At 40.3% G+C, this 27,135-nt stretch overlaps 1 protein-coding gene across 1 annotated transcript in view; it reads left to right on the top strand.

Annotated features, from left to right (window-relative positions):
* dnah7 (dynein, axonemal, heavy chain 7) overlaps positions 1-27,135 on the top strand; it is a 134,330-nt gene that overhangs the window by 65,703 nt on the left and 41,492 nt on the right. Inside the window, exons 33-46 of the mRNA XM_053627875.1 lie at positions 3,266-3,448; positions 7,473-7,649; positions 9,074-9,205; positions 15,253-15,474; positions 18,985-19,182; positions 20,999-21,154; positions 21,757-21,925; positions 22,159-22,285; positions 22,624-22,843; positions 22,966-23,838; positions 24,811-25,040; positions 25,175-25,505; positions 25,599-25,945; positions 26,106-26,286. Of these exons, the coding sequence (XP_053483850.1) occupies positions 3,266-3,448; positions 7,473-7,649; positions 9,074-9,205; positions 15,253-15,474; positions 18,985-19,182; positions 20,999-21,154; positions 21,757-21,925; positions 22,159-22,285; positions 22,624-22,843; positions 22,966-23,838; positions 24,811-25,040; positions 25,175-25,505; positions 25,599-25,945; positions 26,106-26,286 (3,546 nt within the window). The remainder of the gene's footprint in view (positions 1-3,265; positions 3,449-7,472; positions 7,650-9,073; positions 9,206-15,252; positions 15,475-18,984; positions 19,183-20,998; positions 21,155-21,756; positions 21,926-22,158; positions 22,286-22,623; positions 22,844-22,965; positions 23,839-24,810; positions 25,041-25,174; positions 25,506-25,598; positions 25,946-26,105; positions 26,287-27,135) is intronic.

Here is a 27,135-nt window from a genome sequence, read left to right as displayed (position 1 = left end):
GGTTCCAGAACTTTAGTGGCTCAACTCTGTATTTCTTTGTGAATTCCAATATGGCTTTTTGATTTTGCATGCTGATTAGTGATTTGTATCTTGTGGTCTATCCTTTATATTTCTGCTCTTGAAGTCTTCTTCAAATGGTGGATTGTAATACCTTCAACCCCTGCCCTGTGGAGGTTGTTGTTGAAGTTACTGACTGATGTTTTTGGGTCTTTCTTCACAGCTCTCACAATGTTTCTGTCATCAGTTGTTTTTTCCTTTGTCCACCCATTCAGTGTCTGTTGCTCAGTACACCAGTGGTGTATTTCTTTTTCAGGACATTCCAAATTGTTGTATTGCCTATACCTAATGTTTGAGCAGTGCCTCTGATCAATTTTTCCTCTGTTCTCAGCTTCAAAATGGCTTGCTTTTCTCTCATAGACAGATCTCTGACCTTCATGTTAGCTTATCCTTTTTAACAACAAATTGAAAATCGCACATGACTGGTATCTTAAGCTTGTGTAACATCATGCTTATTTATAGGCCTGCCATGATCAGGTGACGTGGCAATTAAGCGCATTGTGTGATATAACAGCACCTGTGAACAGCGCCGACAGCCTCTATTATCTGAAGCGAAGACGCAATTCACAGGCATGCTCCAGTATGACAAAGCCATGCAATGTCTCGTCCATTCTCAAGGAACAGGTTTACATACGTAACCCAGATTTTCCTTTTCAAAGGGAACTCAATGTTGCATGAGCTTCATGCTGTGGGAATGAGAATACCCATTTCATCATACTTAGGGCATGGCCTGTTCAAAAGAGATCTGAGCCCGAGGGTCACTGCATGACACTCAGGCCCTGGGTGGAATGCATATCCAGGTTGTAATATTGAATGAATGTATGTGACGTAGACCACTCCACCACAGCACACACATCCTGTAAGGGTACCCCGTTGGACAAAGCCTTTAAGGAGGCGATCCCTGTAGTGAAACAAACCATTATGCCCAGAGGCGTAGCAGACTGCGCGCCTCATAAACGATAGAGATTGCTTCCACTGTTCAATTACAGATTCACTGCTTCGACACAGCATCACCTCTACTGTCACTGCCAAAGCAGACCAGCAGCTGCTCTGACTTATTTACTTATTTATGACATAATTACAGAGAGCCCTTATTGGACACAGTAGGTGCAATTTCTCTTGTTCAGGTGTGGGGAATGGAGGAGGGCAGAAAGCCTGCAACACTACTGGCTGGGCAGCAGACGTAGGCACTTTAGGAATATAATCAAGCCTAGAATATAGAAAGGCCTTGCTAATCTAGGGGCAAAGTCAAGGCAGGAAGGGGCAACAGAGAGAGCTTGTAGATCTCCTACTCACTTAAGAGGTGTCAGGGCCAGCAGAAGAGCTACCTTTAGAGTCAGAAGCTTCTCTGAAGCTGACTCTAAGGGCTCAAATGGGGCACCTGACAGACCTTCCAGGACCACAGAAAGGTCCCTTAAAGGTATGCGTGGCCTGCAGATGGGCCTCAGCCACCTGGCACCATGCATAAACCTCGATGTTAGAGGATGTTGCCCCACAGAGGCTCCATCAATAGGAGCATGGCTGGCCAAAATGGTAGGCCAAAATGTAGACTCTGATTGTAGAAGGAGCCAACCCTGCTGAGAAACGTCCTTATAAGAGCTCCAGTTGTGCAGTTTACTGGGTCTAGCTGACATTCCTCACACCATGAGACAAAAAGTTGCCGCTTCAGCACATATAATATCCTTGTGGATGTTGCTCTAACATTCAGCATGGTCTCTACATCCTCAGTTGTGAGACCAGAATCTATGAGCTGGTGCCCCTCAGGGGCCAGACCCACAGTGTCCATCGTTCCAGCCGAGGGTGATAAATCAGCCCTCAGGTTGAGACAGTAGATCCCTGTGGATGGGAATCTCCTAAGGAGTGCTGTCTAGCAGGGATATCATCTCTGAGAACCATATTTGAGCTGGCTAATGCTACTAGCAGCAGACATAGATGGTCTTGGCGAACTCTTGCTAGAACTTGTGGGAGCAGAGCGATCGGGGAGAAGCGTACAGACGTGACGTCAGTTAACTTTTCCACATTCTGTTGGAGGGAAAGCATCAGATTTTCATTGCCCTGTGACAGCTCGCTGAGCAGAGAACACTGAAAACTTGGGAAAGCCTTGGCTAGGGGAGGCCCTACAATAGTACTGGGGGCTAACTGCCCTAACAATCTCCCCTTATATATCCCTCCATGGTCCCTCAGAACCACTCCTTCTTTGTCTGCTTGGCCTTTATGATCATTCTCAGATCAGGCCTATTAGCAGGTCGCTACTGTGACCGCCTGGTCCCCCGGCTTTCTGCGGGGGGAGGCAGGTCACCACACTCACCTTCTGTGCCTCCCTCACACTAGCGCTGGCTTGGACTCCACTTGTGGATGCCCGGGTGAACTCAACAGTACAGGGAAGGAACTGGCAGAATGCCATCATATGTCGAGCTCACTCAGCAGGTCTGCTTGGTAGGCCTGCAACACTGCCATTGTAGGCAGTGACCAACAAGTGAGACCCGTTGCCGCATAACTTTGCCTACCAATGCCGAGGTGGCCTTACATGGCTTGGATGGCAAAGCCGGCCCCCCTAAATTACCTGCCCTCGATGGAGAGAGGTAGCTTGCAAGAACCTTCTCCACCTTTGGCATAGCTGAACACCTGTCAGTCACATGTTCCAATATTTTTGCTCACCTACAAATTGGGTGGTCTGAAACAAAATGTGCTATGGTCTATGTTGTTTAACACATCTACATATAAATACCAGGAAATAAAAGTTGGAACTCCAAACTCTCTTCTCACATTCATCTTTTGATCTCAAACCCAACAGTGGAAGTAAGTCAGCCAGTCAGTGTGAGAAAATGCCTCTTCTAGACCAGCTCGCTAGATGGCTTGGCAAAAAAAGCTCATAGAATCAACATTTATCACTTCACTATTCTAGTTGACATGCTTGGATCATGTTAGTTTAATGCTATACAGTAATTATTTCTTCCCAGTAGCGTTTACTTTCTACATGAATTGATCACACTCTACATAATTTAATAGTTCCATGTAAGCTATATTCAATCTCTTAAATCTGACCACATACTGTATTTCCTTTATTTTAGTGTAGCTAGACATCTCACGCATGCATGTTTCAACAGTGGCACTCAATCTGTTAGTCAGTCCGTGAAAATGCGAAAATGCCCCTTATAGGCTGGCCTCTCAGCCAGTGTAGCAAAAAACACATTTTTCATCTCTTCAGACACCAGACAGGAAGTGGCTGATCTTTGATGGTCCTGTGGATGCAGTGTGGATTGAGAACATGAACACAGTGCTTGATGACAATAAGAAACTGTGCCTGATGAGCGGTGAGATCATCCAAATGTCTCCTCAAATGAGCCTCATCTTTGAACCTATGGACCTGGAAGTGGCTTCACCTGCCACGGTGAGAGACACTAACAATACATTTCCCATGCTTATTAATAATAACAACAACTAATAACCTGTTCTCTTAGTATGCTAAGTTGCAAAAGGTTCTTTCACTGCTTAGTAAATGGTGTTTGTTACATTGTCAAATGTATTTGTATAGTTCTTTTGAGAAACAAACCTTAAGAGACTCGCAAGCCAACCGGTGCTTGACTGGGTGACACCGCTTAGTGGGATTTTGATCATTACATTAAACAGTCGTATAGAATAAGGACAAAGAATACTACCTGTACTGAAGGCATGTGGAATTTATTTATATGCATGTAGCACACAGAAACACAGGTCTATTACTATTAGGAGACCAGGAAGAGCATAGGACAGGTTTTATGATCATGACAGGAGTTCTTAGGAAGCATCAAAACAGTTTACCATAACTTTCTATGCCCATAAACCCCCAACATCTGCATCTTAATTACCTTAGAGAAAAATATATTTAACCAAATGTCTGACTTAACTGGACCTAAAAATTGAGATTGTGTCTGAGTCTCAAACAGCAATTGGAAGATTGTTCCACAACTGGTGGGCTTTGTAGGAAAAAGTAGAAGTCTTTATTATTCTAGGTACTAATACAGAGCACTATTTGATCGAAGCAGGTGTGGCAGAGCATAATACACCAAATGCTCACTCAAGTATTACTGAGTAAGTACGTTCAGTGCTTTATAGGTCGTTAGTAGTATTTTAAAAATCAAGGCAAATTTTTATTATGAGCCAGTGCAGTGTGGATAAGATAGGGGAGATGTGGTAAAAACTACTGGTTCTAGTAAGGACACTGGCCGCTGCATTATGAACTAACTAAAGCTTGTTTATGTACCTACTGTAACATCCAGACAGCAAGGCATTACAATAGTCCAACCTAGAGGTAATAAAAGCATGAACTAGTTTTTCTGTATCATGTAGCAACATTGTATTATATTTCTTAGCTTAGCAATGCTTCTGAGTCATGTTATATACATGAGCTTTAAAGTAGTAGGTCATTTATAACTTTATTTGCTTCACACAATATTACTGAAAAGTCACAGTTACAATTATGTTACAGTTACAGTCACAATTATGTCCCAGACATAATCAGAAAGCTTACTTCTAGCTGCCTGTAGCCTTGGTAAAAGTACTTCTGTCCTGTCAGAATAAAGTAGGAGGACGTTACTTAGCATCCAGTGTTTAACATCCTTTACACATCCTTCAGCTGTATTAAGCTGGTGTCTGGCATCTGGCTTTGCTGAAATATAGAGCTATGTATTATCAGCATATTGTCGGAAGCCTTTGTATGCGTAAAGAAATTGCCATAAAAAAACAAAACAAAATTGATGTCAACCGATAAGATGGGAAAAGTCATTTCCTGAACTCCAACAACTGTCTAGAAAAATTTTGTTATCTATTGTATTAAAAACTGCACTGAGATCAAGTAATACAAGCAGGGCGACACAACCGTGATCAGAAAACAGTAGTAGGTCATTTACTACTTTAACCAGTGCTATGTCACTACGATGAGGCCAAAACCCTACTGAACGATTTAATGAATGTGATTTCTATAGCAGTATGATCTTTGCTGCTGAACTGCAACCTTTTCTAGGATCATGGAGATAAAGGGGAAGTTTGATAGCGGCCGGAAATTTGAAAATAGAAATGAAATATGGCAAAGAACATAAGGTTTCTAGATTTATATTTAGTAAAAATCTAAATGGGCCATAAAGGTTAAGCTGCGAAAGACAACAAATGAATTCTCGTAGAAATGTCAACAGAGTCATTTTTAGCTTGAGTGATTCAATATTTGGACCTGAAATATTGTGTGGATGTTACCACTAGCTACCACTTTTTTCTGATGTAAATATGATGAAATAAGATGAAAATGAATCCCTCTATTTACTCATCATTGATGCATACAAATGGCATGTCATGTGCAAATTTATACTTTGATGTTCAGCTAAAAAGGACTAAAATCAGATTATCTCTGGTATGTGGTAGGTTTTTTCCAGCAAGCCTGTCAAAAAGGGAGCTATGAGAAATCCATTACCAATCCTTCTTTTCCAACAATCTCTTTCTCTCAGGCGCTTCATCTGCAGATTGTAATGACACGCTGACACTGGCTTTTAAAACCTCCAATGCCAGCTCACTCTGCACAAAACCATTTTATCTAAGACAGAAGTTTGGAGAAAAAAATCTCTGTTCAGTTCATTAATACATGACATATATATTAGATTTATATGACATTATATTACAGCCCATTATTTTAAGTAACAAAGGGAAATTATGTAAACAGAAAGATTTAAGTCCCATTCTTTATGGGACACTTATCTTACCATCATTCTCTTATCTTACTCTCCTTGTAAGGGCCTTCCATTGACATAATTATTAATGCAGCTAATTGATGCTATATATGCCTAAATCTAACCTTAACTTTATCGCCAGCAACCAAAAATGAAACCTTTTTTCTTTTTTAGTTTTTGAAGCTGAAAAAAAAAGGTTCCCTTATCGGGACCAAATGTCTTCATAAGGTCACATGTCAGATATTACTATCCTTGTGGGGACATTTGGTCCCCACCGAGATAAAAAAAAAAACATGCGCACACACACACACACACACACACACACACACACACACACAGTCTCAAGCATAGAAAGAGGCTTTTGGTGTCTGTATTCATACATATTGTTTATATGAGTCACAACATCTAAAGAGATGAGACATGGTCCATGGGCCATGAGTGTTAAGCGCTGAATTTTTATCAGATTTGTATTGAAAGTCTGATTTAAGCGATGAAGATGGAAAATAAGAATGTGTTTGTGTGTGTGTGTGCGTGTGTGTGTGCGCGCGCGCGCGCGCGCGCGTTTAAGTGTTTCATGCAGGGACTGCCATCAGATTAAAGTCGATATTGATTAGAGGCAGTGTGTTTCTGCCTTTGGGAGAGCTGAGATAGAAAAATGTGAAAATGTGTGTGTTGTGACACAAAATTAAAGGATTTGGCAGCAACATAAAGAGTCCTTTTCTCTCTTGTTATCTCTCTGGGCTTTCTCTGTCTCTCCCTCTCATTTTACTCTCTCTCTCTCTCTCTCTCTCTCTCTCTCTCTCTTTCTGGTCCACACTTCTTTATTCAAATCTTGCTGGTTCTCATTCCAACTTTCCTCCCCTCACTCCACATTGTTTCATTGTAACTCGATTACAATTCAGCTAACATGCTAGTAGACTCAGTAAGGTCCTCACTAGCTCCTTGTGACTCCCAGAGCCCCACATCTGTGCTCCTAATCCACCAACATTTATTCAAATTCAACTGCTACAGGGGCAAAACTATGTGACGTTCATTTCAATGATGGAACGTGGCAGTTATAATGGGCTGTTCATAATGTCCTCAGCCTCTGAAGACCTCTGCACCTGCTCCAGCAATGGAATTAAACAATAAAAAGAATAGAAAGAAATGAGTCATAAAAAGTCTTTTCCATTATGTAAATGGTCTGATTTTGTGCGATTCCGTGTTAAGAATGTGTGATCTTCCTCAAGAAAAAGCTAAACCCTTTCAGTAAAATCAACTAGTTATTTTTTTGTGGTGCTTAAAGCTGGTACAACCTGAGGAAGGTCACACGTACAATTGGAGCATTGAATTTAAGGGTTTAAATCATTAAAAATACACATGCTATTACAGATGCTATAAGCAAGGCTCCCACATAAAAGCTGCTTCGTTGTTATCTGAGGATAGTGTCATATCAGGTCAAAGATCCAGTATCCTTGTGTTATGAAATGCAAATTCTGGGGATTTGTGCTGAACATTAACTAATAAGCTGTAACTGCTTTGTTGTAAAAGAAACAGTCCATTGTTATTTCCAGCTGAGGCCTGCTGAGAGAAAGAAAGACCTAAACCAGCAGCATATCACAGCACTATGGACCAGTTAGCATAGAAAACAATACAGAACTGTAGACTACAAAGTACCACAAAGGAAATCCGTCTACTTTTAAATGGGACAATTTGAGAATGGGTGGTGTTTGTGTGCAGGTGTCTCGCTGTGGTATGATCTACATGGAGCCCCATATGCTGGGCTGGAGGCCGCTAATGATCTCCTGGCTCAACACCCTCCCGTCCGTACTGAGCTCCGTGCAGAAAGACCTCATCACTGGCCTCTTCGACCGCATGCTGCCTGCCTGCCTGCAGCTCATCCACAAAGGGACCAAGGTGCTCACACAGATTAGCACATAAATCACTGCTGACATTATGTCTCCAGAAGAAAAGGCATTTGTTTATCTTTTTGTATCCTAAGTCTTTAGGTTGGAAAATAAAATAATCTATTTATAGTTCTATAGGTAAAACCTACAAAATGGTGTGACTTGTATCTTTAGTAATGTGTAGGGATTTCCTGTAACATTCATATAGTACATGTAAGGAATAATACATGACAGACTGTGCTATTATACGAAAATAATGCCTGCCAAAGGAGTGTTTTGCTGTATTATTTTTGTATAACAGCATAGTGTGGAGTGTGTTATTTCACTTATACCACAGCGATTTGCCAACAATTACAATGTTAAATTTATCAATGTAAGAAATGTCACGCATTTTTCTGGTTTATAATTAGATTTAATGTTTTGGAACATCAGAGAGAAGTTCCAGTTCACACTGAAGTTATAGCTATGATAAACAAATAAAGTTATAGTTGTGTCATTCCCTCACCAGCCTCTCTCTCTCCCTCTCTCTTTTATTTTTTTTTCTTTCCACAATTTAGTTTTTGACAGTTCATAAGTGAAACATCTCTCTCTCTCTCTCTCTCTCTCTCTCTCACTCACACACACACACACACACACACACACACACACACACATATATATATATATATATATATATATATATATATATATATATATATATATATATATATAAACTCTTCTGAACATAGCATCTATGGAAATAGTCCATATGGAGGATTACCAAAATATAATAGCAATATAATATTAATAAATTCTCTCCCCTCTACTGCATATTACTAAATAAAACACACCTACATTAATTTCCATTACCACGTTCTGATATTTACACTAAAAGAGACAAAATGACTTGATATCATGTCAGCACAGTATTAACATGTTTTGTCCTGATATTCACAAAACATGGCAATCTTTTATGATTTGCAGTCACAGTGGCACACTTTAGCTGTTTCTGATGTACATATTAGTTACTGTGCACAGATAGTTTTAAGGAGTAAATCTTAGCATTTTTTTTTTTTATCTTACTGTTTGGGTTGCCTCCAGTGTTCAGTGATGACATATTTAATATCACATTTTGTCTAAAATGTTTTCAAGTAAAAGTCAAAAAAAATGAAATGGAGCCCTGTGAGCAATCACAAAGCATAATGCTCTCTGGTCCCACCAGCTTTCAGTAATGAAATGTTTAATATTCACGTTGTAAATAAGATGTATTTAAGAAAAACTATGGGAACACATTAGCATTTTAGCTTATGACTACCCAGTCTCTCCAGTTTTTAGTGAAATAAATATTTCATCTTCACATTTGATACAGTGATACCTCCAAGCATAGTTGTACCATTTCTTGATAAAAGAGAGAGATCTGACCTCTTGCTCTTTCTCTTTTATGACCTACATAAGGAGTTGTCTCCAACATCAGACACCAACCTGGTGCGCTCCCTGATGAACCTGATGGATTGCATGATGGACGAGTTTAGAGATGAGGGCCAGATGAAGGTCATGAGCGAGAGAAATGTGTGCTCCTGGCTTGAGGTGAGAGTACACAAACCTTAACCGCACAAGTACTGCCTAGTGTGTTATACACATGTTCTCCCCGTATACTCAGGTTGTCTCCCACCACCATAAAACATCTACTGGCTACTATTTTTTGCCCTAGGTATAAATGAATGTTTGTCAATATGTGCGTGATGCCCTGTTATAGACTGGTATCCTACCCTGTGCCACGACCAACAAAATAAAGTACTTACAGAAGATTAAAGATGTTCTCCAGCCAAAATATGAGTCACTTTATATGTCATTTCCTTCTACTACATGTTACATTTTTTCTTTCCGTAATAACAGCATCAATCCTGTAAAGTAAGGATTCAACCATTGTCTTTAGTCAGATCCAGCCATACTCTAGTTTCTGGCCAATTTTGCTCTATGCTTACCAGCTTTTCCAAAAATCACACAGGTTTTCTTTGGAATTGAGAAGCAGTTACTTTACAGTGTCCCAGTGTTCCATTCAGTCATCATCCTGGAACTTGTGTTCTGCTTGAACATTTGCTTTTATCCAAACTTACATTCCTCCAGGTGTACAACCAATATTGTACAATAAGGCACTGCTATGTAATTATTTCCTTGTCTGAGGAGCCCATCACCAGCTCTCACTGAAAAAAAGAGTGAGTTCCATTTAATAATTTTGGCTTCACAGTGTGGGCAGGATGAGCCATACTACAAAAATGAACAAGGTGCACTAATGCAAATGAGAAGAGTTGTGATTTGGCAACTACCAATAGGATTGAGTGTGTTGTTTGCTTCTTTCTATGATGGAAGCATTTTTCAGTGTATTTTGTTCCAGGTATTCATTCCTACTCACTCCCGAGCCAGACAGTGAGGCTTGTTGTGCTGTAATATATACATATACACACTCACTGAGCAGTTTTTTCAGAACACCTGTGCATACACTCATTCATGCAATTATCTAATCAGCCAACCATGTGGCAGCAGTGCAATGTATAAAATCATGGGCCAGCAGCTTCAGCTAATGTTCACATGATTTTGACTGTGGCATGGCTGTTGATGTGAGATGGGCTAGTTTGAGGTTTTTATATAGCTGCTGATCTCCTGGGATTTTCATGCACAACAGTCTCTTGAGTTTACTCAGAATGGTGCAATAAAGAAAAAACATCCAGTGAGTGGCAGTTCTGCAGACGGAAACATTTTGTTGATGACAGAGGGTCAGAGGAGGATATAAAAGTTGACAGAAAAGTTGACAAGCTGAAATAAAGGCTACAGTAACTCGGATAACCACTCTGTACAACTGTGTTGAACAGAAAAGCATCTCAGAATTCACAACATGTCGAAACTTGAGGCAGATGAGCTATAAGAGCAGAAGACCACGTTGGCCCGTTTATACCAATCATTGCTTGAATGCCACAGCCTATTTGAGTATTGTTCCTGAACATGTGCATCCCTTCATGGCCACAATTTTCCATCTTCCGATGGAAATGTCACAAAGCAAAAGTCATCTCAAACTGCTTTCATGAACATGACAATGAGTACAGTGTTCATAAGTGGCCTTCCCAGTCTGGATCTGAATCCAGTAGAACACCTTTGGGATGTGGTAGAACGAGATATTCGCTGCATGAAAGTGCACCTGAAAAATCTACAGGAATTGTGTGATGCAGTCATGTCAACATGGATCAGAATCTCAAAGAAATGTTTCCAACATCTTGTGGAATCCATGCCATGAAGAATTGATGCTGTTGAGCAAAGGGAGGCCATATGTAGTATTATAGCATTCCTAATAAAGTGCTCAGTGAGAGTATGTATGTACTATAACTGATGACAATCTGATCCAAGTTTTTTTCCCCCTAGATATAACCCTTAGAGTGTACTCGCCAGCTCATGTCTGGCACTTATGAAGTTAAACTTATGAAGACAGACTCTCTGTCTGTCAGTTCTCATTCTTTCTATGAAGGTGTGATAATTTTCTTCCACCTGGCCCCTTAAGACATCATGTCAGCGCACAAAACAACACTGATCCAGACGTGTAGCATTATTGATTAGCCTATGACAGGGTCTTACCTTCTGTGGCTCTCTCCTAGTTTAACCACTGCCTCCTTGTCAACACAGCTAGACAGACAAACTTATATATAATAAATGTAAATGTTTATATGAAATAGTTTTAAGACCACACAATTCAAATGAGAGAGAGGTACTTACACATGTGGAGCTGAAACTATTTTCTGTATTTATTGCCTGTAGTAATTGCTTTTCAGTAGTGTCACAATAGATTCATTTTGATGCTTATAAACCATTATCCAGTTTAGAAACATTGCAGAATATTTGATGGAGTTAGTTAGGTCAGCAGTGGGCTATGTATGAATGAAATTTTAATGCTAGTACAGTTTGCAATAATATATTGCTTAAATGTATTTTTAGTTATTATATATTGTGTTAAAAGTATGATGCCATAACTTGAGGCAGCAGGGCAATGATGGCTTTGATTAGGCAAGATTTTCTCTGTATTGAGGCATCAAGATGTCACACAGAATGATGACAGAATATAAAGTTTCTGTTATTATTTATCCATTGGCACTTTGTATACATTTTATTCATTTTGGATCTTAGTAACTTTCAATCATAATCAAAATGTAAATAGTTTATTACAACACCTCAAACTCACAGCAACTTAAAATAAAATTATTTTCCTAATGTCTGTTTCCCACAGCAATTTGAGTGCCATGTCCTCAACAAGTACTAAAGGAGTAGCAATCTGACCAAAACCAGCTGGCCCCTGAATATTTTATCTGAATATTCTGAAAGAGATGCACAGAACCATGTAACTCTAGAGTTAATTGTGCACTTGAAATTATATTTCAGGGAGCTATGGCTATACAACAGCAACCTAGACTCTAGATCACTTCTCAAAAATTGATCTAAAATGTTATTGAGTTGATTACAATGATGTACTGTTCAAACATGATGTGTTTGAGTTATCCTTTTATATATATAATTTTAACATTTTATTTTGTGCTGCTCTTCCACATTACTTCCTATCTTTAAATGAATCAGTTTCTAATTCATATATGTGCTATATTGACTAAAATGAGTGAAGATTGATGTTAAATGCTAAACCGTATTGTCTAGGGGTTTAATGATATACTCCAGTCACAGTTCTATTCACAAATTTGATTCCCACAATTTAGAGCAAAATTTTAATTAAGAAAAATTTTGAAAAGACTCATTTTTAATTTCTGAATTGTAAACAGTGCAAAACAACGTGCAATTGCTAAGTCAATTACTAAATAAATAAAAAAGCCATCACTATTTAGAGGCAGAGATGGATGCAAGTGCAGATTAGCTTTTAATTGAAGATACAAACAGTAACTATAGAACTTGTGGCAAGAAGTAAGGCAAAGAATAAGCCAAGCAGGAAGGCAGGACAAGATCAGAAGTGGAGTCTGGTGTAGTGATGTCCGAGGCAGAGCAGGGAAGAAAAGCAGAGCTCTTCGCCACACCAGGAGGTGGAGCAACATCTTCAGCTGTACAGGGAGACTGAACGACGTTTTCCTTCAACTCAGCATGCTGGCCAAGATAGGGAGGGGGGAATGGTTCCAGCCTGGTTAGAAGGCTCCCCTTAGGCATACTCCATGATGGAGTACATCACATTGTGCCATTCCTGATTGTCTTTAATTAGGGAGAATTTCCTCTTTGTTCTCCCACCTCAGTTTCTCCCTTTCATACAGGGTCTCTTGGATCCTGAAGAATTCTGCAGCCATAGTAGGTCTTACGTTGTCACAGTTTAGAGGCAGAAGTGGATGCAAGTGCAGGTTACCTTTTAATTGAAAATACAAACACAAACCAGTAACTTTAAAACTTGTGGCAAAACCCAAGGCAAAGAATAACATTAAACAAAGCCCCTAATCCTAACAGAAACAACTGCAGAGAAAGACAAAACGCAAGAAAGAGTGGGTAAAATTGTGGCTAATATACACAAGTGCTCGTTAACATGAACTGATTCAGGTGCAGGTTGTCATGTGACTGATGCAGTGAGGTGCAGTGGCTGCTGGGAACTGTAGATCAGAGTTCCTGCTCTGATATTACATGAGAATAGCCATGAACGGAGGTTTAATATTGTAAACAAGATGTACTACAGGTTCAGATTTCAAAAAAGAAATTAAGCTGAATCTCCCCAAAATTACAAAATTCAAAGAAACTTTAGTCTGACCTGAGAAAGTAATTTGAAATATAATGAGCTACGTAGCAGAGCCTGACACTTCATTTTAACCAGAAATATACAGATGTAGCAAGTGGCTCGTTTCCTTCTTTGCACCAACTACGCCAGCCTGAGAAAGTGGGGAAAACAACCCAAATAAAGATAAGCAAATACATTCTACTTTGAACAGACAAGATGCATGGGTTTCCATACAAAAATACATTTTATTTTGAAGTTAAAAACTGGCCAAGAATTTTGTTTTAATAAAAAAACCCAGCCAGCACAGTCAGGTATTGGTCAAATAAAACCGTCACAAGAGGAAATTAACAACTGCAGGAGGACTGAGGCTTCCTGTATGAAGGGCAGGCTAGTACGACAGCACCAGCTATACAGAAGGGAAGAGCACCCCACTAATCAGAATCATACCCACAAAAGTTCACTGCAAATAAACAGCAATAACAACCCTTAATTAAGTAAAGCCCAAGTTGCAGCAAAGAACTCCCCCCCCCCCAGCCTCAGCTCCTACAAGTAGAAAACAGACAGTCAATTAAAATATGCTCAAAGCAGACAAATAAGAGAATGAAACAAGACAAAGAAGCTTACAGTCACAAACACAGACAGAACCCCAAGCTCAAACTGATTACAGGTAACAAGTTTACCAAAACTGACAAGCCACTACCACATAGCAGTATCAGCATAATTGATACTGTTACAACAGTTGAATTCAATAAGACTGATCTTAGTGACCATAACAGACATAAGTAAAAGCAAAACAAACTGAAGCAGCAGAATCAGGCAGCAACGTGGCTCTGCGAGTGAGTGGGAGGAGCAATACCGAAACAGCCACATCTCAATCAGCGCACCTTAACACATGCAAAATCAAGGACCCTAAGAACAAACAGGTGTTACAACCTCAATTTGGAAAGCATGCAAAGTCATTTAGCTCGAGTAATTGAACTAAGTGATTTACCTACCGTGATCCGATTACATAGTACTCACGATGGCACATACGAAAATCATGATAGCTTCTTTGATAGTTGTGATAGCAACAGCTGGCGCTCCGACCGGAACTACATTAAACTGCCATGCTACACAGATGGGAGCCTTGACGGCACACCGTACTGAGAGTGAGCGGCACATCACACCTGCACACAGACTAGATAGCCCAACTTCACACTAAACAAGTAAATCGCATGCTAAGCGACAACGCTAAAATGCATACCTCTGTAGCAACTAAAGGAAGGGGCGGGCTTTCGACCATGACGCATTGTAGGAGGCCTAAACAACCACTTATATACTGTGGTATGGAGCGCGCCCATTGGCCACGTAGTTAATAAGGGTGACGTTTTAACCACGACACACCCCTCACTACACAGACTTCCGTGGTCTCTTGCAGATTGTTGCAGCGCAGGGATAGTGTCGTTTAAAAGCTACCAGAGAGCTCTGTTTAAATGTTATAATGTGGTTGTGTAACCATATAACCTATAATGCATGTTGATTGTTATGATACTGAGCTTTAGGTCACTTCACAAGTGCACAGTCCCAGTAATGGTGCAGGCTAACAATGAAAGAATGCCATCATGTGACCAGCGTGCACTATATATTTTAACCCAATGGGTTACTCAGATTAGGGACCTCTAGTGTCCAAACAGTGCAATTGCATTAGATGAAATAATAAATTGAATGCTGATTTCTACAGTGTGAATTGACATTTTTTCATTCCTATTATTTTATAAGCTGTTAATTAAAAAGCAGTTATTGGTAGTGGAACAAAACTCCATTGTAACTAACCCTTAGCTAACTGACTTGGTTTTCTTTCTTTCTCTCTCTCTCTCTCCCTCTCTCTACTCTCTCGCTGACTCTCTTTCTTGGTTAGGGTATTTTTGTGTTCTCTCTGGTGTGGTCAGTGGGTGCCAGCTGCACAGAGCCTGGGAGAGTGAAGTTTGATGGTCTGGTGAGGGAGCTGCTAACAGGTGCTCTGACTGAGGAGACGCGAGCAAGCCATGGCATCCTGGAGCACATAGAGGCACCAAGCAAGCAGCTCACAGTGCCCTTACCTGCTGAGGGCACTCTCTATGAGTACCGCTTCATCAAAGAGGTGAGCAACACTGACATGAAAGGAGAAGCAAATCGAATGGTGTCTGCTAAAGATGAGTTAAATTTTATTTTCATTCTAAATCCAAGCAAACATCGGGAACAATTTCTTCCCAATTTGACTCATTTTATTTTTTCCCCTTTAAATATTATCACAACACATATTTGGACAGGAGAAGGGCACAAAGCACTAGGAAGCTGGTCTTTAGAGGATAAATGGCCATTTTGTACATAAATTAACATTATGAAGAGTTGTTCTCTGTCAAGATAAAGTATCAAGCCGCTGCTGAAAAACCCTGGTTACAAAAGTATATCTCTGTCTCTGACAAGATTACAAGATCAGTGACATTGCAGGCAGTGTAAGAAACTGATTATATCTATCCTTAATGCGGATTCTTGTAAAAGTGTGATACATAATTAGTCTTTGGTCATGAGCTTTAATTTTGTCTAATAAGGCTTTGTGCATAACTTGGCAAATGCATCAATTTCATACCTCATTACAGTCTGGAAATAAGTATTTCTGTCAGGCTTCGTCAACAGACAGAAGTAGAAAGCGGCTTCTTTCTCAGAGTGTCAGATGTGTTTCAGAGCGTTTGATATGCTTCCTATTAACGCTTGCTTTTTTGTTTAATTGTCACTTGGTCTAAGTGAGATTGAACTAATTACTATTCACTGTGTGGTACACAGTAACATTCACTCTGGATAGGGAAGTACAGCTAATAGATACAGTGCCGTCTGTAAATCATTGTAAAGTGACACAAGACTATGGATTTAACATTTAAACAATCATGCAAGCAAAATGATGGCTTCATTTCAAAGTTATATATCCATAATAAGAGCCTTCTTATAATATGTTCCCTCCTCTTTTGAACATTTGACTGCTGTATGTCAAAATCAACTGTGCTTCATTGCTAAGATAGGAAAAATGGGTAATCTAAGCTATAGGAAATAGATATACTTCATTTAAGGACATAGCATAAAATGCTTTTTTTATGCAAAGGAAGATATTTTGAAAAATGTTGGTAACCAAACAGTTTTGGTGCCCATTCCATTGACTTCCATTGTATGGACAAAAAAACCCCACTGAGACAGTTCTCAAAATATCTTCTTTTATGTTCGACAGAAGAAAGAAAGTCTTTGGAACGACATGAGGGTGACATTCTGGGTGAACTATCTCTTTAATTATAACAGCAGTGTTTTATTCCTCTTATACCACAGAAGTTTGCTGTTGCATTTAACTTTTCGCATTTAACACTATAGAAGCTATAAACCGTCTCATTTTTCTCTCTTGACGTTATTAAACAACTGGAAGTGCAAAGCCCTCCGCTTTACTTCTGACTTTTACAAAGTGCTGAAATGGAGACTCCTTACAAAACTGCTAAATAAGTGTCACCCAGAAAACCATATCAGCAATTACATGATTTTTAAAACCTATTCATGTGGAGCGTCCACCATACAAATCCCTGTGTAAGTTACTATAGAAATTATAACAAGTGCGTTAAAATAACCTAGATTTGCCTTGAGACTGGTACTTCTGTCAGAGCTGCTGTTATACAAAATTAATCAAAATTTTCAGTCCAGTCTGGTTTGAGAATTCAAAAGCCTAAATAAGCTACCATAGATAGAAAAATTCATCGGTGTCATGTTTATCCCCTAGTGCTGCATTGAGCACGCATGAACAGCCCAAAGCACGATGGTGCACTCTTCCAGGTTTTCAGTGACATTGACTTTGTTTATTTTTGACACGTGTGTTTTTTTATGATTTATGTCTTGTCTCCGCCCCTGTATTGTCATTGGGTATTTCTCTTACGTCATCATTGTAATCAGCTGTTTTCTGTTAGCCCCTTGATTACGTGTATTATTTAAACCCCTTGTGTGTCTTTGTTTGGACGTGAAATATACACTCAGTTATGATTGTTTCTGTGTATATCAAGCCGTTCTCTGTTATAGTTTCTCTGGTTTTGAATCTGATTTGCCCTCATCTCCGATTCTCTGCCTTACCTATTCCAGTCTGTTTGCACGAACGCCTGACCTTGCCTGTCTAACGTTTTTGATCCTTGCACTACGCTTTGGATTGTTATTCTCATTAAAACTGCCTTACCTTCACTTGCATCCATCTCTCTACATCCATTACATGACCATCAGACATACACCACTTGTATACTCCAAAGACTTACTCCATAAGTCCAGAAAGGCCAGGCCATGATTTTTAAAAAAAAAATTTTTTAAAAAGTCTGTAGAGTTCTGTGAAGTCCTAAAGCAAAACTTGAAACTTTATCTGTGTAATGAACTGAGAAAATTGTGGAGAGGGAAAAAAAATCATTATCTAATTAAAATGATCCAATTATAGTTATAATTATCCTGCTCGTTATCCAAGCATTTGTCAAACATGTTAATGTTTGTAATCCATGACTTCAGGATGGATTAATCTGAACTGCTATTTTCCACTTTACTGGCTAATCACCACACGTGAACCCCAATGAGCTGCATTCACTTACTAAAGACACATCCGAAGACAGAAAGACTCTGAAAAAAACAAGAACTGAGATTGCCTCTATTACAGGCCTGGCAGAGTATCACCAGAAATTACAAGAAGGAATGCATGCATTAATTGAAGTGGAATTCTATTTTATTTATGGCTAGTTATTTTTTAGACTCATGAATTTCAGGAACTATATATGGAAAGAAATTTCTAGATAAAGGTTATAATCCAGCCAACCAAATGAATTTAGAATCTCTTCTTTGTCCGGCCTTTTCCCATATCTACTTGGGGTCGGCTCTCCTAATCTTTTGTCTCCAGATTGCTCTGTTCTGGGTCGTCGTTGGGTCTATATTGTCTCTAGCGAGGTCTTTACGAATTTAGAATCTGAATACTAAATTAAAATTGCAGTAAATTAATTTATTTTTAAAAAGAGCTAGTCTCTGTTATTCCACTAGGGGCCAAAATAAAGCAATAAACTCAGGGCCTTAAACATAGCTACTGAAAAATGTGCTAGAGATACACCAAAAGTATGTGGACCTGACCATCACACCCATATGCAGGTCTGTGTAATTCCAGGCTGAACATTTATGCAAGGCACTGCGTACTGTATAAATTTGCATTCAAGGTTTTATACTGTACGTATGTTCAATTTGTTTGTGCATTCAGAATGAATGTAGATAAATACTGATAAATTAACACATTTACGAGGAGTCATTAAACTAAACTAAAGGAGTCTACTAAACTGATTTATTTTTTCATCCTGCCCACTTGACACTTGATGTTGTAATATGGCAGATTACTTAAAATGAGTTTGTTAATTATTTTCTAGGTTCACTAACTGGAGAAGTAAATACCCTTCAATTAAAATAATCCTATTTGTCATTATTTTCTTCTAAAGCCAATAAACAGAAGCCATATAACTACATTTCTGTTCAATTCCATACAGACTGCACTGTAAATAAAGTTCAGCAAATATGCTAATGTGCATTAATAAATAAATAAATGCTTGTTCAACTCTGTGATTTGACTCAGGGTCAGGGTAGATGGGAGCTGTGGACCGAGGAGTTGAGGCAGGCTCCACCGATCCCCAAAGACATGCAGTTCAATGAGATCATCGTGCCCACGGAGGATACAGTGCGTTACACGGCTCTGATGGAGCTGCTTGTCACGCACCAGAAGCCCAGCATCTTTGTGGGGCCCACAGGAACCGGCAAGAGTGTGTACATCATAGTGAGTGTGTCTGGAAAAATATATTACATTCTTAGATAAAAGTAAAGTACTCAAAAGAGAGTGAAAACAGTCAGACAAAACAAGATAAGTCATAAGAAGACTGTGTATTTATTGGTGACTATTATGCTTATAATAGTTTATAATGTGAATATGTTTTTTTCACAATTAATTAGTTGAGCTTTCAGAATTGCAAGATGTGTATGTGGCACACTCATCACATCCATTCACACCTGATTCCACTCACCACTTCATTCTGAAACCCTTCATTAGCTGAATGAGGTGTACTGCATGCAGTAAACACTGGAAATCTCTTCTGAAACTGATTTCAACACTTTCATGTGTCTTCTTGATGTTAATTTTATTAAAGCTATTGGAATAAGAAATAGGAAAGATGGTATAAAGGCCCCCTTTTCACTGTGGCACTAATCTATCAAGTCTTTACTTAAAAACTAAATAAATAAATGAATAAACTAAGCTTTTAATCAGCCTCTGAGGAACAGCTAAAGGCAGACGGAAATAAACAATTCCTTGCGGGATCTTGTCCACCGGAGACAAATTTAACGAATGCATTTAGCAGCAAGGGGGCTTCTCACTCACACTCTCAGTACCTCATCGCTGCTGGAGCTAGAGCATGTATCTGTGTGTTGCATGTGTGTGCATGACAGCGGCTTGTGATAAATGAGCCAGCGGGCTGAGACCGACGGCGCCCTGCCGCACCCCCTTGCTTCTTTCTATCCCTCTAACCGAGAGTAGGAAAGGAAACGGCTCCTATTTTTGGCGCAACCAGCTGGAGATCCATCACACTAACAGCCTCATCCATTACCCGCCTCGTTACGCTCATATTTTACACACTCTCGCACAGGCATATACACACACTCAGCCATGGTATGAGCCCCCTTGTGCTCGCTATAGATTAACGGTTACAAGTGCAGGGGCAAAGTACGTCCGGAGGTAGTTTTTCACTGAAGAATGAAACGGAACGTGTTTTATGGTGCGGTTGAGAAGAAGGCGATCAGTCCTCATTTGGCGAAGACTGAGAATGATTCATAGTGTCATAACACTTTTAGCAGCCATTTTGCAACGATTATGTTTACATCCTTCTGAATCAGTAGACACTAAGCATCTGACACTCACTCAGTCTCACCCTCTCTTTTGCTTTTCCCTTTTTACTTTTCTCATCCATTCATTCGCACAACCAAGGGCTTTTCAATGAAATTAATTTTTTTAATGCTTGCAAATGACTTTAATGGCCACATTGAGAAAGTGGATGTGAAATCATGTCACTTGTCATATGAGGGTGCTTGGCGCTTTCAGGAACCATTACATGATTTCACTACATGGTGTTTCAGGCTGTGGTAGATGCAGGATTTTATCATTTCAAAGCAGAGATGCTTTGGGATGCTTTCTTATTGGGTGGTAATTATCTGACCCACAGAAAATGGAGGCAGTTGGTGACTGTGAAGTGTCATTATTATTAATTGTTCATATAAAAGCATTACAGATCCAGGAACTTATATCTTTATATGCCATCTGTAGACATTCATTGTATTTAAAGCAGTAATTGTTTCATATTACTATACTTATCTAAAAGTCTGAAGTCTATAAAGTCTTTTAAAGTCTGTTTAAAAGCAGGCTTTTAATGTCAAATATCCCCCATAACAATGCCATGTGCTATTTGTCTACCTCCTCAGTAGACAAATAGCACATGGCATCGTACAGTATGAGCAAATTGACATTTCCCCATACAGTATATTTGCAGAACTTGTGGTCCAAACCCCTCCCGTGAGATTAATTGAAACTCTTTGTTGCTCCACAGGACTTCCTGTTGAAGCAGCTCAACAAGGATACATACAGTCCTCTGCTAATCAACTTTTCAGCCCAAACCACAGCCTCTCAGAGTCAGAACATCATCATGTCCAAACTAGACAAGAGACGCAAAGGCGTGTTTGGCCCCCCTCTGGGAAAGAAGATGGTGTGATATTATAATACATTCTACATAGGATATAATATAATAATAATATATATATACATATATAATTTCTATTTTATTATGTATTGTATGTACTCATCACACCAGAGTCCAATTATGTCTGGGCCACACTAGAGGATAAGCAAATCAATTTTGATCTTGATCTTGATCTTCCTTGTCCAATAATTGCAGAAGATTTCTTTAGGCTCTTAAATGCTTGTCTTTCCAGGTCATCTGGAGGTGTGTAAAATCCAACTTTCAATCTTTTCATGTTCCAACATGTTTGTTATTTGCAACTCACCTGTAGTGAATGTGTGTTTGTGGGATCTGGCGACTCTGACTCAAAAGCATAATCTGTAAGTGATTTATTCTGCACAAAACTTTAATTTTTTATTTGAGATTTGTAATTTGAGAGGGTTGATGACCTAAGGACAATTCTAGCTGTGAAATTTGTCATCATGTTTGAGGTCTCAGTTTCAGAACTGCTAAGGATTGTATACATCTTGTAGCGTGGTCCAGGCATTGGGATAAGATGCTAAAGCACATCATTTTATTGTAAGATTTAAGTATGTTCCTTGAAAAGCTTGAAGGTGTTTTCTGTGTAGGTGGTGTTCGTGGATGATGTGAATATGCCTGCGAGAGAGACGTATGGTGCTCAGCCTCCTGTGGAGCTTCTGCGCCAGTGGTTGGACCATTGGAACTGGTATGACATAAAGGACTGCTCTATGATCAACCTGGTGGACATCCAGCTGATGTGTGCCATGGGGCCTCCAGGTAGGTTTGGATATTTCACACAGAATGTGAATAAACACCATGATCAATGACCATATGCCATTCAGTTTTTTTTATGGGATTCAAAGCACTGCATTCCATTATATTGTCCCTGAAAGGGGTTTTATTTCTCATGTTGACTGAATATTTTTACTAACAAACACTATAGCTGAACATAATGGAATGCATGTCTGATGTACTTCCCCTTGTCTTTTTGTCATTTTTGTCATTTCCAGGTGGTGGGAGAAACCCAGTGACACCTCGCTTCCTCCGTCATTTTAACACAGTAACAATAAATGAGTTTGATGAGAAGACCATGTATACCATTTTCTCCAGAATCGTAAACTGGCATTTAACTATACGGTAAATGTCTGCGGTGTACAAGTTGATTTTATTGTTCTTATCCTTTAGATCTAAATATGCAGCTGTAGTTCTCTTGTTCAGTCATTTTAGGTGTATAATTTGAGGTCTAGCAAGGGATTGTATTAGGAGTAGAATCATGTGTAACAGCTTGAATAAGTATTTAGTCCATAATTCTGAATGTTCTAATACTAAATAACAGCTAGCTGGAAAATGTTGGCAGTAAATAAATGAGAACATTCTAACTGGTCCTTAACTAGTGTTTTGGGTTTAGTCATCATTCAGTTTTGACATTTACATAATATCCCAAAATAAATATGTATGCATGTGCTTTTTCTTAGACTTCCCTTTCCTCCAGCATTTTCCAGCCTTACTTCTCAAATAGTGAGTGCCACCCTGGCAGTGTATCAGGAGGCCACTAAGAACTTGCTGCCTACCCCAGCCAAGTCTCATTATCTTTTCAACCTGCGGGATTTCTCCCGTGTCATCCAGGGCATTTGCTTATCTTGCCCAGAGACTGCAGAGGACCCCAAAGCTATTAAACGCTTGTGGGTGCATGAGGTAGGAGTGATAAAAACAAAATATATTTTAAGAACAACCTATTTGTTGGACTATATTGGAGGCCTGTTTTCAGATATTGAGTGAACTCAGAAAGTTCTGACATAATGCCTGTATTGTCTCAGGTGCAGAGAGTTTATTACGACCGCTTGGTTCACCCATCAGACCGCACCTGGATGGTGGACTTCTTGCGGGAGGTCTGCAAAGCCCACCTAAAGGAAGACTTCCATCAGCTGTTCAAGCACCTGGACTTTGACTCTGATGGATGCATAACTGAAAATGACTTGCGCAGCCTCATGTTCTGTGATTTCCAGGACCCCAAGGGTGAAGACCGCAACTACCGTGAAGTTGGTGGTGTTGATCAGCTACACCAAGTGGTGGAGGCCCACCTAGAGGAGTATAACAACATAAGCAAAGCATCCATGAACCTTGTGCTCTTCCGATTTGCCATTGAACATGTCTGCAGGATCTCTCGTATCCTAAAACAACCGAGGGGTCATGCGCTTCTGGTCGGGGTTGGAGGGAGCGGTCGGCAGTCCCTGACTCGCCTGGCTGCTCACATGGCTGAAGCCGAGCTCTTCCAGGTGGAGCTCTCTAGGAGTTATGGGATGACAGAATGGCGTGATGACCTAAAACTTATTATGCGCAAATCAACCTCTGGTGAATCCCATGGTGTCTTCCTCTTCACTGACACTCAGATAAAGATGGAGTCATTCCTCGAGGATGTAAGCAATTTGCTCAACACGGGTGAAGTTCCTAATCTCTTTGCTGTGGATGAGAAGCAGGAGATCTGCGAACGAATGCGGGTTCTGGATCGCCAGCGGGAGCGGGAGAAGCAGACAGATGGAAGTCCTCTGGCACTGTTCAACATGTTCGTAGAGCGCTGTCGTAGTCAGTTACATGTGGTGCTGGCCATGAGTCCAATAGGCGATGCCTTCCGAGGCCGTCTGCGACGTTTCCCTGCACTTATCAACTGCTGCACCATAGACTGGTTCCAGGTCAGCGTCACATTTGTTTCATAAGGGTCCCTTTCGCACCACTAATAGCAGTGGTTATGTCACTAAATTAGGTGCACAGTAGTCTTGTTAGTGTTAGTTGAAGTAAAAGGTTTTAATGGTGCAAAATGTTGCTAAATCATGTCAATATCCCCAAATTATGGCCAAAAGTTTGTGGACAATTGACCATTACACCCCTATGTGGTTCTTCCACAAACTGTTGCCACAAAGTTGGAAGCACATAATTGTATAGATTGTCTTTGTAAGCTGTAGCATTATAATTTCCCTTCACTGGAACTAAGAGGCCCAAACATGTTACAGCATGACAATGCCCCTGTGCACAAAGTGAGTTCCATGAAGACATGGTTTGCTAAGTTTGTTGTAGAAGAACTCGCGTAGCCTGCACTGAGCCCTGACCTCAACCCCACTGAACACCTCTGGGATGAACTGGAACACTGACGTGCCGGCACCCCAGACCTCCTCACCCAACATCAGTGTCTGATCTCACTAATGCTCTTGTAGCTGAATGAGCACAAATCTCCACAGCCACCCTCCAAAATATGGTGGAAAACCTACCCTGAAGAGTGAATAGTTATTTTAACAGCAAAGGGGGAATAAATCTGGAATAGGATTAAAAAGCATGTATGAATGTGATGGTCAGGTGTCCACAAACTTTTGGCCAGATAGCGTATTTAACTATAGATGAACTGGAATGCAGACTGTGCCCCATGCCTCTTCACTCGACATCAGTGCATGACCTCACTAATGTGGCTGAATAGGCAAATCCCCACAGCTTTCTAGTGGAAAGTCTTCCTAGAAAAGTGTATGTTATTATAACAGCAGAGGGGGACCAACTCTGGAATGGAATGTTCAACCAGAACCTATGCATGTGATGGTCATGTGTGCACAAACATTTGGCCATATAGTGTATGTGACCACCTGTTGAATTGTGATTTCTTACATTTTTCCCTCAAGAGCTGGCCTGATGATGCTCTACAGGCTGTGGCATCTCGGTTCCTAGAGGACATTGAGATGACAGATGATGCTCGCACTGGCTGCATAGACATGTGTCAGAGCTTCCACACTTCCACCATCAATCTCTCAGAACGCTTTCTGGCTGAACTGCAGCGCCACAACTATGTCACCCCGACCTCCTACCTGGAGCTCATCTCCACCTTCAAAGTCCTGCTGGAGTGCAAAAGAGCGTAAGGGTCTTTATCCATGACTATGAGAGTTTGTTGTTAAGTATGATGTGCATTTATATATTTAGAATTTCAGCTGATGGAAAATGTTTAAACATGTATATTACTATGTTAAAATGCCATCCTGTTGTCCCCAGTGAGGTGATGAAGCTAAAACGACGCTATGAGGTTGGTCTGGAGAAACTGGACTCTGCTGCCGCTCAAGTGGCCACCATGCAAGTGGAGCTGGAGGCACTTCAGCCTCAGCTCCGGGTGGCTAGCAAAGAGGTGGACGAGATGATGGTGGTGATTGAACATGAATCTGTGGAGGTGGCAGAGACAGAAAAGGTGGTTCGCATGGATGAGGCAGTGGCAAATGAACAGGCCACGGCTGCCAAGGCCATCAAAGATGAGTGTGACACTGACTTGGCTGTTGCTCTGCCCATCCTGGAGTCAGCTCTGGCCGCACTTGATACACTTACTCCACAGGCAAGGAAACACACACACGCACAGAAATAAATTATCTCCAGCATCAAAAGTACTTTGCTTGCACAGCCCAAAACTTTGTTGGCTTCTTTGTAGGACATTACAGTGGTGAAGTCAATGAAGAGCCCTCCAGCTGGAGTCAAACTTGTGATGGAGGCCATTTGTATCCTGAAAGGCATAAAACCTGACCGCATCCCTGATCCTTCCGGCTCAGGCAAAAAGATTGAGGACTTCTGGGGCCCAGCCAAGAAGCTTCTGGGTGACATGAAGTTCCTGCAGAGTCTGCATGAGTACAACAAAGACAACATTCCACTCGCTTACATGACTATTATCCGCAACAAATACATCACCAACCCAGATTTTGTCCCTGAGAAGATCCGGACGGCCTCCACCGCAGCTGAGGGTCTCTGCAAGTGGGTCTGTGCTATGGACTCTTATGACAAGTGAGTTTGTATAACATGAGTGGAAGAGTAAGCATCCTAAATTATACCACTACGTGAATGATTCCCATACAGTCAGCATTGTTCAGTCATTCCGTAGAGCCAAAGGTGTTTGAAAAGTTTATGGTTAAATAAATCATCTTTGTAATGTCTTCTTTCTCAGGGTTGCGAAAGTTGTGGCCCCTAAGAAAGAGAAGTTGGCTCAAGCAGAGGCTAAGCTGAAGGTAGCCACAGAGAGTCTCCAAAAGAAGCAGGCAGCTCTAAAGGAGGTCCAGGACAAATTGGCCAAACTTCACCAGACTCTGGAGACCAACAAGAACAAGAAAGCTGACCTGGAAAATCAGGTTAGTCATAATTTTAAGACTCATGTGTCTACATGTCAGTAATAGTATTATAGTTTTAATAGGCCACTGGTGTAATGAAATTTAACAGCAAACACAGTAATCTACATAGTATAGTAATCTAACCTTGAAGTATGAGGTATAAATGTACAGACTTGTTTTTAGAAACCATTTATTGGTAAGTGAAGAGGCTGTAAGCGCTGTATCCTGGTCACAGTGGATCCAGAGCCAATCCCAAGAACATTCCTGTATATATTTTTTAACAATACAAAATCTGCCTTGGTTATTGGCATGGATAAATATATTGCCTCTCTTTTGTGATATTTATCTGTGGTGGCTGCATAAATTTATCCAGTGTGGGTATACAGAACTTTTGTTTTTGCTTGCCTCTTGGAAAAACATTCCAAGAGACAAAACACAATTAATCTTTAACTGATTACAAATTCTGCCCCTTTTGATGGTCTTTTTGTGTGGGCTTTGTTTACATCTTTCATTTTTGAAAACTTTACTTAGTTGTTTTATCTTCAAATGTCTTGAAAAGCCCTATGGCTTTGCCTTTGTGTGCACTTTTCTTCAGTACATCATGCTGTTCCTGCTTTGAAGTCAGAAAAGTGAAGCTCTCTTTTCTAAACCCACCCTCTGTGTACACACAGAAGCACAAACACTCCCCACACACACCCAAACACACTGCTCTGATTTGTTTATGGGAGCTGGCTGTCAGTTTTTTTGGTTAAACACACCACTAGGGCCCTTCTGCCTTTTTCTGCCCTATTTCACTACCTTTCATGTTTTGTCTTCTTTTCTTTCCCTTGTCTCTTCTGTCTGTTTATTTATTTATTTTTCAGGCTGTCT

Source organism: Ictalurus furcatus, chromosome 6 (genome assembly GCF_023375685.1).
Source record: "Ictalurus furcatus strain D&B chromosome 6, Billie_1.0, whole genome shotgun sequence".
NCBI lineage: Eukaryota > Metazoa > Chordata > Actinopteri > Siluriformes > Ictaluridae > Ictalurus > Ictalurus furcatus.
This window is presented reverse-complemented; position numbering and strand designations above follow the sequence as displayed.